Here is a 16,080-nt window from a genome sequence, read left to right as displayed (position 1 = left end):
TCTTTCTCTGGTCACTGTTTTTCTTCCTCTCATTGACTCCTCAATGTTCCTTTTATATTCCCACCTACTATCCCAGGAACACCTTTGATAGGTTCAGCGCACCCGTGCGTAATTGATCTGAGTAGGGGGGTGTGTCAGTTCCATCGGTCACAATTTTCTATCCTAAATATTTACACAATCACTACATGAACACACACTGCAAACTTAGTGACACTCCACAGCATATGCACAAAAACACACCATGCACAGGCACAATAAAAGTAATTTGTATGGTTTAAACCAATACATTTGACAATAAGACACTTTAACCCCAGTCTAAATGTAATTAATCCAGCCTCACTCCATTACAGACCAGACTTTATCTTTAAACTATTACCACCATTATGTACATGTCTATATATAACCAATGAGAAAGCAGGGGTTCCCTTTTTAGTGAGACAAAACCCCCATAAGGCTTGTGGACCTGACTAAGGCCTCCACCATCGTTCCTGTCCCTAAAAAGCTGAGGATCACAGGACTTAATGACTACAGACCCATCGCTCTGACATCTGTGGTCATGAAGTCCTTTGAACGCCTCATGCTCTCCCACATCAAGGACATCACCGACCCCCACCTGGACCCCCTGCAGTTCACCTACAGATCCAACAGGTCTGTAGACGATGCTGTAAACCTGGCTCTCCACTTCATCCTCCAGCACCTGGACTCCCCAGGCTCCTACGCCAGGATCCTGTTTGGGGACTTCAGCTCTGCTTTTAATACAATAATCCCAGCTCTCCTTCAGGACAAGCTTTCTAAGCTTAACGTGCCACACTCCACCTGCAGGTGGATCACAGACTTCCTGTCTGACAGGAGGCAGCACGTGAAGCTGGGAAAAACCATCTCTGCTCCCCGGACCATCAGCACTGGATCTCCTCAGGGCTGTGTTCTTTCTCCTCTGCTCTTCTCCCTGTACACCAACAGCTGCACCTCCTCACACCAGTCGGTCAAACTCCTGAAGTTTGCGGACGACACGACCATCATCAGACGCATCTCTGATGGAGACGAGTCTGACTACAGGTGGGAGACAGACCGGCTGGTGTCCTGGTGCTGCCAGAACAACCTGGAGCTCAACGCTTTAAAGACAGTGGAGATGATAGCAGACTTCAGGAAGAACCCAGCCCCCTCACCCCCCTCACCCTGGGAGACTCTACAGTGAGCTCTGTAGAGTACTTCTGCTTCCTGGGGACCATCATCACCCAGGACCTCAAGTGGGAGCTGAACATCAGCTCCCTTATCAAAAAAGCTCAGCAGAGGATGTACTTCCTGCAGCAGCTGAAGAAGTTCAGTCTGCCAACAAAGATGATGGTGAACTTCTACAGCTCCATCATCCAGTCCATCCTCTGCTCCTCCATCACCATCTGGTACGCTGCAGCTACGGCCAAGGACAAGGCCAGACTGCAGCGTATCATCCACTCTGCAGAGAAGGTCATCGGCTGCAATCTGCCCTCCCTCCAAGACCTGTACACCTCCAGGATTCTGAGGCGTGCAGGAAAGATTGTGGCCGACCCCTCCCACCCCGGTCATAAACTGTTTTATTCTCTCCCTTCTGGAAGGAGGTTTAGGTCCATCAGGACCAAAACCTCCAGACACAAAAACAGCTTCTTTCCTTCTGCCACCATCCACATGAACACACCCCCAGACATTACCTGCAGCACTATATACAGTATATATATAAATTTATCCTTTATTCTCTATCATTCCTTTATTTATCCCTCATCCTTTATATTTATCATTATTATTATTATTGTTGCTGGGTTGTTTCTTTGTTTTTTTGTTTTGCGCACCGACTACCAAGTCAAATTCCTTGTACTGTCCTAAAAACTGTACTTGGTCATTAAAACAATTATGATTCTGATTCTAGAAGGAATATAAAAATAATCATACACAAAATAACTCCCAAAACACGTAAATCAACAGTAAAATGCACAAAAACGTGAAATAAAAAAAAGACTAAACAAAGACAGACACAACAACTACTTAAACAAACAAAATGACTGCAAAAACACTAGAAACAGCAAAACATTACAGAATAGCTCCAAAGACAGTCAACAAAGTTACACAAAAAGACAGGAAATTACAGAAAACAACAACAACAAAAATACAGAAAGTGACCCCAAAAATGTGCAAATCAACAACATAAATGCAGAAAATGACAGAAAAATACACAAAATTACAAGAACACAAAATAAATACAAAAACACATAATGACACCAAAAACACACAAAATGACGCATATTTCTCCAAATTATTTGAATTCAAATTTCATGCAAATGAAAAAAATATTAAGAGGTTGCACAAAACACTTAAAAATTGCTATAACATAGGTAGCCAAGAAAAAAAAATGCAAATTGGAAAAACAGGGAGCAAATATTTATTCCTGTTTAAAAAAATAAATAAATAAAAAAAGACAAGGATTGATGATCTGTGAATTTCTGGCTGATGATGTTCAGAAAGGGTCGCTGGAGATTCTTGAGAAAGTTTTCCTTGTCGGCTGCACAGTGCACTGCAGACACCACTACTGGAAAACGGGTTGTTTTCTTTCTAACCGCTTATATAGGGTGAGAGATGACACGGTTGCCATGGAAAATGTGCATTTAAATAATGATCTTTTATTTTTAAAGCAACATATTTGTTTTGGGCTAGTGTGGCTAAAGCAGTGGTTCCCAACCTTTATTGGGTTATAACCCCATTCTAATATCACACATTCCTGGTAACCCCAGACACATATTTCTGTCATAGAGTAGTAAATATAGAGTAGGCCAGAATTCGTGCTCAAAGTGACAACATGAGCCAACTCACCTATTATACTGCATTTTATTTGAACTAGATTTATTTGTTCAATTAATTTATTTATGTTTTATTATCATTATCAATTACAAGACACTTCATTACTAGACTTGCTGTTCAGACTAAACATTAGTCATAGCAGCAGCTTTGAGATTCTTAGCTCCTTGGAATGAAGTTTAATCTCTCTAGACACAAACTGGATGGATTCTGTTAGAAAATATGCCACTGCAAACTTTGTTCCATTTATTAAACATCAATATAAAATCTACATAGCCAACTCCACAAAAAATACAGGTTGAGGTTTTGTTTTGGCTTGATATTATGTGGATTATGTATGCTTGAAATGCCCACATGCCATATGTATTCAATATTTGGGGGGAATGTGACAAAGTGGATGAAGGGATTCACACCATTGTCAGTTATTGTCATACAGTATATTATTTTGTATTTTTATTAATTTAGCTGAAACTTACTTTTGCTTTTAAAACATTTGCAAACACTTACTATTGTTTGTGTCAGCATTTAGTTATAGTTTACATCAAAGCATAGTAATTCAAAGCAACACAGTTTATTTAAACATCTTTACTTAGTCTTTGTTTAATAACTATTCGTTTGTTTCTTCATGTATAACCAAATGTGTTTGTTTGTGTTTAGTGAACAGGATCATCATTCCCTGTATGGTCAGAGTTGGTGATGTCACCAGAGACATCTCTGGTGACATCACCAACTGAGGGGATTTTTCTTCTTTGATTGTTATTTTCTTTTTTAACTTGTAAGGATTATTTATCAAGTATATTGACATCATTTCTTTATTTAAGTCATTTAGTTGTGTAAATGATTTAATGTAAATTTCAGAGTTTGGTTCCATTGTTTTGTAATTAAAGGAAGTGTGGGTTTGTCCCTTGAATGAAGTGATCCACCAACAGGTGCAGCTACTCATCTAATGAGTCATGCTTTAAAAGCCAGGAGAGTTTGGATGAAGGGGGAAAAAGAGAGGGGAGGCCATGCTGTAACAAACATGTGTCTGCCAAGTAAAGATGATTGTGCTTTGACATGTCATTTTGGAGAACATGTGTTGCTTTTAAAGAAACACTGTGAATAAAAGCACTAAAAAGGCAAAGAGGACTTCTGAGGTGTATTCCATAAAGGCGGGTTAACAAACTCTGAGTCTATCCATAAACTCTGGATCAACATACCCCACGATGGGAAACTCTGGGTATCGGATTCCATTACAGCTGGTATGAAGTGGGTTAATCAACCCTGAGTATGTAAACCTTGGGTTAATTACGTGTACGCGCGCGACAAAAAGCCATCATCAATGGATCAGAGATTTAATCGAGCTGCCATGGCAACCAAACGGAAAATATTGAATTATTCACCGTAATGGGTGAAAAAAGCCATTGTTTGATGAATATGAGCCTGTTCTAAAGGTGTGTTCAGTCTTCAGTGACTATAGTGGCTTAAATCACCCATAATTAGTCACACTTTTTGGTCACTTCATCACTTTATTGCTTCAGTGATGTGACTAGAGGTGAATAATATATAAAATGTGTCTGAGGAGGCGTGTCAGCAGCATAGGATGTCTGCATAGAGAGTCCTCCTGTTACACTGGATATAAAGACAGTAAATGCTGCTTGATATCGCATCATTTATATTGATTTTTTATGTAATATTGTCGCCAGAGTCATCTCAACGTCCTAAAAAATGTCATAAAAAAACACTGAAGCAGGACGCGAACCAGCAACTCGTCATTAAAAGCGCAGCGTCACAGTTCACTGCACCATCATAACTTCAAAGACACATGATCTACAGATTTAACTGTATAACAATATAAAACTATTGAGCCTTAAAAGTGGATTAATTTAAATGATCATCTCCTCCTTTATATTATCCACTGGTTTGTATTCAGTGAACTTTACTACAGACGTCAGTAGATGTTTTAATGCAGATCAACCTCTCAGTGTGTTTCACTTAATGATCTGTATCCACAATGTTAGAAAGAAAACTACCGTTTGCACAACAAAAAAAAAAAACCATAAAGCAACACATTAGTAATGACGTGATCACGTCTGTGGTGTGTGATGTTACTAATGTGTTTCAGAGAAAAGTGTTAAGGTTTATTAAAGTGTTCAGAAACTGTGTTCAGGTGGGCGGAGCCAGGTAGAAACCCAGGGTTTCTTTGATAAAACCTGCCAGCGACCAGGTTTACTTCACGGACAATGTTGCCATGGTAACATACTCAGAGAAGAACATACCTCGCTATTTGGAATGGGATACTCAGAGTTTCCCTTATTTGAGCCTGAACATACTCAGAGTTTGAACATAACCCGCTTTATGGAATACCCCTCTGATGTTGTTTCCCTATCACCAACCTTGACCGGACTATTCCACAGGGAAATGTTGATTTTAGGTTTTATCAGCAAGTCCTACAAAAAAAAGGATTAATTTGGCCCAAAATACTGAAAGAATCAATACCTGATGTGAACCATTTACACCTTAAGCACATCCACAAGCATGGTTCTGTAAAACATCAATGAAGGCTGATCTGGGGTGCCAGTGAGGCGACATGTAGCATCACCTTGGTGCCCCAGGCGGCCAAGAAAGCGTCTGTCATCCTTGGGCGGGCAACTCCTGTTCCAGTTCCTTCTGGCCTGGGATCCGGTCTCTGCTGGTAGGCGCCCGCTGGCTGCCTGTCCGGGGCAGTCCTGGCTGTCTCCCGGGGCGTGGGGCTCCTTAATCTTCTAAGTTGGGGGCGGTGGCGGGGCGCACTGGGTTCTCGGCTCTTTTGGGACTTCTCGGGTGTGTGTATGGGGGCGGTGGCTGCCTCTCTGCCTGGGATCTCTTGTGCATCTGGGGAGGCTGCTCAGTCATGGGGGTGGCCTGGGGCTCTTTGGCTCCCTTCGTTTTGGCCAGCCTGGCAAGTTTTTTTGGGCTCGGGGCGGCGCCTGGGTTTGCAGAAGCGGTCCTTGCACTAACATTGGTCAAGGATGCACTGGCCTTGGGCTGTGGGATAAGCTTGCATTGGGTTTAACCTTAGACACGTTGATCCCAAATACCAGTTTTTGGTATAATTACTCCCTCCTTCTCTCTGTTCACGACCACCACCATTATCCATTATACACCACCTTACATTTCTCCACTTGTCACCAAACTGGCTGAACTGATTACACAACACAATAAGCACATTATGCAAAACGATAACATCACATCTCATTCTCACCTTAAAACACTTGATTTTTCCCCACCCCTTCCATTTTCCTACCCTGACCTCCTCTTCTCTGGTCCCTTCCCCCTCACTTAGGTGTAACACTGCCCTCTCTTTTTATATCCTCCCTATAATAAAGTGTTTCTTACCCTTCCTTAGGGAGGGCTGGTGATGGTCACAATTATGCAATAAAATACGTTCATTTACGCCTACAAATGTATGGTTACAATTGGTAATCCTTATGTTTGTTTTTTTGTAAGTTTTTTTTTAAGTAGTGGGGCCACATTTAACATAGTGTAGACAGCCTGCACAGACGGTGCAGTTTTCCATTTTGGCCTCAAGGGGGAAGTGTTGTCTCAGTTGCTTAATATGGGCTTTCAGCTTTCCGTTCCTCAGACTTTATGCGGCCTGCGGAACGATAAAACTGACAGATCATCGTGTCTTCTAAATTGTGTGTAATATTCACCCAAACATTTGAAGCCTTTTGAATACCTGTGAGACAGGATATTTTGGTTGGATTGAGTGTGCGAAGTATATTTCTTTGGCCAGATTAGATGTTTACTGCCCGTCCTTGTGGCGGCCCACATTTAGACGGTTGTCAAAATGGCGACCTAGAATTTATTGATGTGTAGGCTCCTTATATTTTAATATACTTAAGAGTTTATTGTGTTAAGCATCTGTAAATATTTTGTAACAACAGTTGGGTGATTTTGTTGGGTAAAGCTGCTAGTAAAAGTGTTCAGTTATTTGTACACAAACCACATAAGTAATACAATGTTTAAAATGTGAACCAGGCCTTACACTATTAAAATACTGGGTAAATATATGTTGCAGGTAATGATCAGCAGTGACAAACTATGTAACTAGGTACATTATTCTTTTAAGCAGATGTTAAATCTGTATGTTTGTTAGTTATACTGACACCATTGTATATGGGAACTGCATGGATGTAAATATGCACAGATTGTTTATTTCAATATTGTTATTTAGGGTAAAGGGTTGATAATTGACTCAAAAACTGTGAATAAGTGAAGTTATGCATTAGTGTGTTTTGAATGCTAGAAATGACTAGTGCACACAAGCACCCCAAACCGGGCACTGCCACCCCACAACAACTCCCCCCCCACCACAGAGGCCATACCCTGACACATTCTGTTTAGAGCTCAGTGGAGAGAGTCAGAGAGAAGATACATTTAAAAGCATCAAGCAATCAACACCCAATGATGAAAGAAATTGAAGATGGCACTTTTTACCACTTTTGACTTTTCCCTTCATTAAGGCTGAAATGTGTGACAAAATGTTTTCATGTCGCTAACCACATTCAGGACTTGTCGCTTTTAGAAAGTGTGTAAACAGCTCCTTGCTGCGCAGAGTCTTATCCTGGATTTCCACTGGATGTGTATCTGCACCGAAACTGCTCAGCTGTGTAACTTCAGCGCAATCTGCAGTCCATCAATCCCCACCGCCTCCGGTTTTGCTGCGCATCTGTTGCAGCAAGGACTCATAAGATCTCGCTAATTCACGTGTAATCGTGCGATACATATACATGATTCAACCATGGATAAATGCAATATTTATATGTAAAATACTGTTTTAAAAGTGCTCAGAATGGGCCAATCATGGTATCAACGGAAAGGTCTTGTCCCCTCGAGTCCGAATATGTGCTTGGTCTTTGGGTAAAGTCCAAATTGCGCCCGCTAAAGCCAAAAAGGCCCTATTTTTGGGGTCAAAAAAAAGTCTTCATTTTTTAAAAAATGTGGTATCAGCAGACTTGTTTTATTCCCCTGAGTCTGAATATGTGCTTGGTTTTTGGATAGAGTTCGAAATGGGCCCGCTGGACGTCCCGGAAGGTTGATGTTTTCCTCCTTGAAGATGTATCTATCCCGGATACAGTTGTGCATCCTTGGTGGGTGGGTTTGAATCCACCCCTTCACCAGGCACTTTGCCACCGTGATGATGGCCCGCTGGTCTCAGGTTGGCATGGCCTGTGTGAACTTGGAAAACATGTCAGTCAAGATTAAAACATTGGCCGTGTTCGAAATGGTGCAGTACGCACTATTGTCACTCATATTTAGTGCGTAGTGGTCCCATTCCAATAGTGTGCACAGATAATGGCCGTCAGAAATACCGGATTTGTACTATTTCCGGACATATTTTTAAGTGTACATGGGTGTACACTACATGCGCACTCAACCGCCCCATGATGCATTGCAACTTGCAAGCGTCACTTCAACGCGGAGATGGAGGAAGCCGGTCCAAGGATTGGTTAAGGCATAATGTAATGCATTGAGGGTATTTGTTGCTGCCTGCTAAAGTTAGCTGCTTGCTAGTAATTAGCTGTATGCCAGAGTTAGCTGCAGACTAGCTGGGGACGAAGCTCGTCTGCAGTGGGCTCTGCCCACTACAACTTTATTCTTTTTAAATGATATTATGGTAAGTCATCAAGCATATTTTCCAGCCAGGATCTGTAAGGAACTTAGATTAAATATCGTTATGTGTGTTTCTATAGCATTTGTGTGGCCTGCTGTGATAATGATATAGAAGCATCCCTATTGCCGCATAACAATACAGAACGTGAGTTTTGTTTCCCGAAAGGACCGATGAGGACACCGGACGGCTTTATGAATGGCAGTACGACAACGACGACCTTTTCACGGGTCGTCGAAACGCGGCCCAGAGAGGTTTTGAGTTAGTAATTAAGTCACGTCGTACAATGTGGTAATTATGAATTAGTTCAGAGTAATGACGTAACGCTACAGCTCAGTGTAACATCACAATTTACTCTCCAGAGATTAGTCTTGGAATTTTTGCATTGTTTTAATTATTTGTTGCTTCTCCGGTTGAGATAATAGACATTAATCATTTGTTTGTGCCTATGTAGATTTATGTGATCTGATCTGTACTGTAGTTTGTTGAGACAAGTGATTTAGAATAGGGGTGGGAACCTCTGGGTACTTCACAATACGATACAATACATGATACAAAGCTCACAATAGCAATTATCTCAAAATATGACGATACTGTGATTATCGATATATTGGTCAGAAATCAGTCTACAATAATCTATGACATAACGAAAAAAAAAGATTAAGTGAAAAAATAAAAAAATGTATTTGATATCTCTGAAAGACAATAAATTAAAAAAGTGACACTATTTTAGTGCAACATTTTTGTAAATAAGTGTACTAATGCAAATGAATAAGTATTTCCAATAGTGCTTTCTGTAAACAAAAAATAGGGTCTTTCTTACCAGTGACACAATTATAGTGCAATATTCCAATAATCAAAATATTGGTTCTTTGTGACAAAATTTCTGTGAAGACCGACCTGCACATTTTAGTGAAAAAACATAAAAGGTTTTGAAAAATAAAATAAAATAAATGAGTAAATAAATAAATAAATAACTAAAAATCAATACCTAGCGCGAGCATATCAATAATCAATCTATCAATCAATCAATCAATCAATGCACTGGAAAGTTAGCGATTGCTGTTAAAAGTGAAGTGTTAATTCATAAGTATACTGTATAAGGCGCACGTGTTTATAAGGCACACTGTCGATTTTTGAGAAAATTAAAGGATTTTAAGTGCACCTTATAGCCTTATAGTATATACATATATATATATATATATATATATATATATATATATATATATATGTGTGTAGGAGTATCAGATTGATTATTATATATCAGTGTTAGAGTTGCTCTCTTGCTACTGTAAGACTATATTTTCCATGTAGTCACCAACAAAATGAAAACTTTCAAAGTCAATGTAGGATGTTATTATATTTAATTTAATTGTTTTAATATACAACCAGGGGAACCAAAATATGACATTTAATCCTGAGAGAATATCGCCATCTTCAATAACTCAAAATTCAACAAACCAAATTCAGTTTTTCAAAAATAACTGTTGAAAACACACACATATATACAATCTTTTTTTTTTTTCAAAAACATAATCTATATTTTTCCTGGGCAACATGCACTTCACGGCATGCCTGTCAAAAGAAAAGTTTCTTTCAAAATAAAATAAAAGTCCAAAATTAGAGACTGTAAGTTAATTTATTTTTGACCTGCTGTTCGTGACCCACCGAGTAGAGGTTCACGACCCACTTTTGGGTCCAGACCCACCAGTTATCACTGCTCTAAACCCTTAACATTTATTTTGTTTTATTGTTTTTAAATGTTTTAATTTATTTTACTTATTTATTTAATTGTATTTATTTATTTTGTAAAAAGATGACTGGTGAATGTAAGCATGATTATATTCCCATTTTGTTTAAATAAACTGAGATAAATTTCATGAATAAATGTTAAATTCAGCATTGCTCTTAATGACTGAAAGCAGTGTTTACCATGTAAAACATGTTTTTATGTATTCTAGAAGCCATTATTATGCATTATAAATGTATCAAACACTACACTACGCCTTAAGAGGGCTATAGTTGTCTTTATTATAATAAATAAGTAGTTATTTTAACATAAGCACCGCTGTTTGGCTCAGTGTAACTAATGCTCACATTGACTTCTACAGATACAAGATTTTTTAACCCCAAAATTACTTTTTTAAAGCTAAAAACAAAAGTATTAGGGTATTAAGTAGTGCTAAAGGAGCCCTGCTCATAATCATGCATTTTTTAAATTTCCCACTAGTGGCAGTTGAGCCAATGTTTACAGGTAGTCATGGTAACGCAGGCTAAAAGATGAAAGCTGATCAGAATCTACCGCAGTGTGAGTTTTGCAGCAGGATCTACAACAGTGACTGACTAAAGGAGGTCTAATATCTTTAAAAGCAGCCCGTAAACATTGACCAGCAGATGTCAGCAGTGATCAAGGTTTGTCACCAACGTTAGAACTAATATTGTAAACTTTAATGATTAATTCACTGATATTCCTGAATCAAGTTAGTAAATTTTGCTGGATTTGTAATATTGTAAATATAGTTATTTATTCAGATAAATTCCTGAATCAAGTAAAAAAAAGAAAAAAATACAGTTTGTTTAATAAGATGAAAAATGTAGTTACATATTCAGTTCTAATCCTGTGTGAGAGCTGATATTGTAAAGCACTTTGGAACTACTTTGTTATAAAACTCTACTTAAATCTAATCCATTTTAACATTTACTATTTAGTCAGAATTGTTTTATTTAATATATCATTCCAACAGTGTGGAAACCTTTTTGTGAAACTTTTACTAATTTCATTTATTAAAAACAAACAGTATTGATTCATGTTTAGCATTAATTCAATATAAATGTAAATAAATAAACATATAAATACTGACATATTTAAATTCTATGAAGGCAAATGATGATGTGTAAATTATATTAATGTTTATTTATTGATTGTATTCTGTTGACCTTTGACCATGCAGGTCAAGGTTTCATTTAGTTTTACCTTCATCTTTTTAATGTGTGGAATCTGTTTGTTTCCAGGACATTAAAGCTGTTTATATCTGACTAAAATCTCACTGATGTATTCTGGACCAAACCCATTCACACATTTATACACCAGCAGCAGAACTTTAAAGTTTGTTCTGAGGCTGAATAGGAGTCAAACCCCAGCACAGATATGTCATTTAGACCACAGGGAAGTGATTTATTATGATGTTTAAACAGGAAGTAGGATTTTTTTTTAATTTTGTGTTGATTTTTCCAATCTTTTATTTTCCATGCCAGTTGGAGCATCTTCAGTCTCAAACCAGGATGCCGGTCTTTCCAATGCCTCGAGCCAAAAGGTTTAAGGTGGACAGGTTGGAGATGTACCTGGAGGATCAGGTCCAAGGGTCTGGACCTACCCCCCTTGATGACACCCTGACCAGCCTCCACTGGCTCCAGGACTTCTCCATCCTCAGCTCAGACCCGGAGTGGCCCAGTGGCCCCGGGTGTCCCTCCTCCCAGGAGCAGCTCTTCCTCAGACGCCTTGGCAACGACTCTCCGTCCAGCCTCGCCGTGGGAGACACCGCAGCCCCCGGGATGGCTCAGTACCTCGGCAGCGACTCCACCGTTGGTCCCCATCCCCGCATCCAGGAGCAGCCCATCCCTCTGGTGGAGGTGGTCTACAAGACTGACCCCAAAGTCAAACCACCTTGTTCTCACGCCTCTCTCATCTGCATGGCCATGCAGGCCAGCAAACAGCCCAAAGTCACTGTGTCCACCATCTTTAAGTGGATAACAGAGAACTTCTGCTACTACAAACATGCAGAACCCAGCTGGAAGGTAAGTGACACCCACTTTTATTATTTGAGTATCCATCTCCCTTCATTTCTCATCACTTATTCATATTTGCTCAATGGCTTTGTAATAAATCTTGGTTTTATTTTGTCTTTGTTAAAGAACTCTATTCGTCAAACCTTGTCCCGCAACAAGTGCTTCAGGAAGGTCCCCAAACAAAAAGACGAGCCCAGCAAGGGAGGTTTCTGGCAGATTGACCCAGAGTATGCAGACATGTTCGTCAACGGCATCTTCAAAGGCAGGACCAGAACGCTGAGGAGGAACAACGGTTTTCAGGGCTATCAGGACACTGCAAGAACTTCTGCTAATGAAGATGTGAGTCCTGAACAAAAGCCCCTGTTGTCCAAAAACAACAGAAGAACCACCAGGTCTACAAAGAAACCGCTGTTAGCCACTAAACCAGACTCCATGAGGGTAGACATTCTGGCAGCAGCGTTGGAGGAAGTTCTCGGTGGTGATTGTAGCACCTTGGAGGATTCTGACCTCAACGCTGCTCTGAGGTCCCTGGAATGTGAGATGGAGGGGATGCAGGAACCAATAGGAGAGCTGGGAAGGTGGTGGGGAGACGTGATGAACCAGCAGCTGTCCTACGGCTACATGGACCTGTGTGTCACCACCATGGACGGCACAGGGAACGTAGCAGAGCTCCAGACGCCTCAGCACTATCTGTACCAGCATCAGGACCATCTCAATGAGTCCTCGGTGTCGGGGGAAGGGGCGGGGGTCAAAGTGGACACAGTGACCGTACCCCCAACCCTGGATCCAGGCTTTGGTCTGAGTGAGGGCTTCTTCACAGCTACCTGTGACCATCCACCACCACCAACACTGACTGTCCTATAACAATCCTCCTACCTCATTACTTTACTCAATGCCACCACCGTTACAATCTATGTGGAATATCTATGTTTGGATTCACATGTGTATGTATATATGTAAATATGTTTTAAGTTTGTGTTTCTTTTTTAATCTTCAATTTACATTTTATTTAGTATTTTCATTTGTTTTTTTAATATTAATTTTTGTGAATTTTGTTTATATATATTAGTAAGAATAAAAAACGTTTTATGTATTTATATATTTTTTTCGAGTATTTTTCACACAATACATTTTAAACTTTGAATATGTGTAGATTTATGTCTATGTTGACTGGAAAAAAATGCAATAAACCACAAAAATAATAATACTAAATGGTTGTTTTACAAATATCTCTGTAAACACAAAAACATCATAGTTTAAATTTACATCTTAGTAACAGGTTCAAAATACAAATTATTGATATTATTAGAGGAAAGCATTGCACAAAAAAACAAGATAAATATAATGCACACTATATCTTTGCTATAAAAAAGAAATATACATTTAAAGTGCCCTCTAGTGGTGGTTTGACTCATCAAGTATTCTTTTTTAATTTAAATACTTATGACTAAAATGTTATGCTATTGACAGTGACGTGCCGTGAGAACTAGGGTAGGGTAGGCAGGGCGTTGCAAATCGAGACCACCAATGTCAACACCAATGACAATTTCATATGTTTCTGCTGGCAATCGTTAATTCAATTCAATTCAACTTTATTTGTATAGCACAATGTACAACAAAGTCATCTCAATGCGCTTATTAAAATATAAAATTCAAAGGACAACTCCTGAGGCAAGGAAATAAACTGAAGGGAACGAAGGTGTACATCAATGAAAACCTGACGAAACAAAATGCAAGCATTGCATGGAAGGCACGCCAAATGAAAAAAGGAGGGAAAATTGTGAAGACGTGGTCAAAAAACTGCAGGATTTATATTCTGGAAGAAGAGGACGGAAAACCATTTCTCATCAAAACGATGGAAGACTTGGGAAAATACGAAGGATCCACCTAAACATCAACACTACTGATGGTAATCATGGATATGGACCCAGATCTATATAAACACTGGAAACAAAACTCAGACTGTGATTATTTTACGGAGACTGAATTCAATGTGGAAACCAAGAGTAAAAAAGGTCTGTCATTTATTCATTTCAATTGCTAGGTGGTGGGGTGATTAAGGATTACATTAAATTTAAATTCAAAGTGTTTATTGTCATATGTGCAGTTAGAAACACGTTTTTTTGTACAATGAAATTACTACCTTGCTTTTGAACTAAGATATAATAATGTGTTTATGATATAATAATGTGTTTATACAAGTTGGATCTGACAGTGGAGAATACAACACTGCCAATAGAACTAACAACAGCTGAATTAGCCTTGATGTAGAGACAAAACAAGCTGCAAACTTGTGTGTCCAAAAGAGACATTCCCGAGTGGTGACATTATGGATGAAAAGGGAAAAAACCTTCCAAACACCTTCGAAAGAGGAACTATTCTTGAACTGGAGGAATGCTAACACCGTCTGGCAGGGAACAAGGCCAACACGAACAACGATAGAGAGGAGGAGGACAACACAGATGAGAATACACAAAAAAGGACTGTTCAACAACTCAAGAATGTTTTGACCAGAGAGACATGTAAACCCATGTAAATTTGCGATGGTAAAACAGGGGACGGGACCCGGATAAGCAAACTGCTTCTCTCGTCTCCTTTTTCGGCATGTACAAAAAAGAAAAAAAAAAAAAGAAAAAAAAAAAAAAAGTGAATGTAACCATGTCGGAAATAAACTGAATAAATAAATAAATAAAATAAATAAAATTTCTGATAGTATCAGAATCAGAATCAGAATCAGCTTTATTGACCAGGTACAGTTTAGAACAATACGAGGAATTTGACTTGGTAGTTGCAGTGAAAGAAGACACATCAACACACCGGAGCAGCCTTTTGCGGCGCCCACATATTTAGGTGAAGAAGGGATCAACAACAGGAGGAGAGGAGGGGTGAGGGGAAAAAAACTGCCAGTTTGAAACTGATTTCCTTAAACAGAGAAAGCAGTGTGAAACCAGGAAAAAAACCGCCTCTGCAAACATAAATGTAAGCATGACACAGTCAAACAACTCGAGACAAGGCATGTGGGAAGGGTTGGGTGGGAGGTTGGCTGGGGGAGGGGGTCAGGTGGGAAGAACAGCAGGATTCCAGCTATTTGGGGACATGGGCGTGCTGCCAATGGGCGCTGCAACCACGCCTCCATGCAGCTGCGGATGGGAGGTGGGGAAAGATGGCCAACGAGGCATTTGAATTTGAAGACCTGTAGCTGCGTTACTGACAACCAGATGACGTGTGGAAAAGTTCAGCATCAACAGTTCCAGGAGGAATGTAGGGAAGGAGCGGGGGGAGGGAGTGGGGGTAAGAGCCGCCGTCTGCAGAAACTTCCTGGTGATAAGAGATGAGACAACCTTGGCTTTAGCCTTGGCTAGCTGGGGAGCCGAAAGGGAGATAAGCAATGTGATTTGATACAGGCTATGTCAATTTCAATAGCCTTCTGTCCTGGGTCTCTCTGCTGTAATCCAATGAATGGCCTAGTTTCCACTTCTAAGCCGGGTCTCCAACTTCTCCCAGTTGTTATCCATAACGCGTAGACGATCCAAAAGCAGCTCTTGCTTGCTTTTGATATCGATCAACACATGAGTCTGAGTGTTCAGAGCCCTACTACATCCTTCAGAAATCACTGGCAGCTTTTCCAAAACAGTCGCCAGCGTAGTACGGACTTTTCGATAGATGAGGAAGCCACCAGCTCCGATCAGCAGCATGCCTACTATCATTATTCCAATCATGTAGATGTCCTCCACGTCTTCCACGGAAAGGATGGACAGACACACAACTCGCCACTTGTTCCAAGGGTCGAGGGTGTATCCAGCCGCAAACGTCCCGCTTGGACATGCGGGTTCACC

General features: G+C 39.9%; 1 protein-coding gene across 1 annotated transcript; it reads left to right on the top strand.

Moving 5' to 3' along the window:
* Window positions 1–10,744: 10,744 nt before the first annotated feature.
* LOC114481688 (forkhead box protein J1-B-like) lies at window positions 10,745–13,250 on the top strand. Its single transcript, XM_028476684.1, has 3 exons — window positions 10,745–10,870; window positions 11,714–12,253; window positions 12,371–13,250. The coding sequence occupies exons 1-3, from the start codon at window positions 10,853–10,855 to the stop codon at window positions 13,106–13,108; spliced, it is 1,296 nt and encodes a 431-aa protein (XP_028332485.1). The 5' UTR covers window positions 10,745–10,852; the 3' UTR covers window positions 13,109–13,250.
* Window positions 13,251–16,080: the final 2,830 nt, after the last annotated feature.

The sequence above is a fragment of the Gouania willdenowi genome, chromosome 19 (assembly GCF_900634775.1).
Source record: "Gouania willdenowi chromosome 19, fGouWil2.1, whole genome shotgun sequence".
Taxonomy (NCBI): domain Eukaryota; kingdom Metazoa; phylum Chordata; class Actinopteri; order Blenniiformes; family Gobiesocidae; genus Gouania; species Gouania willdenowi.
The sequence above is the reverse complement of the archived record's forward strand: the minus strand, read 5'-3'. Positions and strand labels throughout refer to the sequence as shown.

Coding starts and splice junctions, on each gene's coding strand:
- LOC114481688 (XM_028476684.1), top strand. Junction 12,254..12,370: donor ATGCAGAACCCAGCTGGAAG/GTAAGTGACACC, acceptor TCTTTGTTAAAG/AACTCTATTCGTCAAACCTT.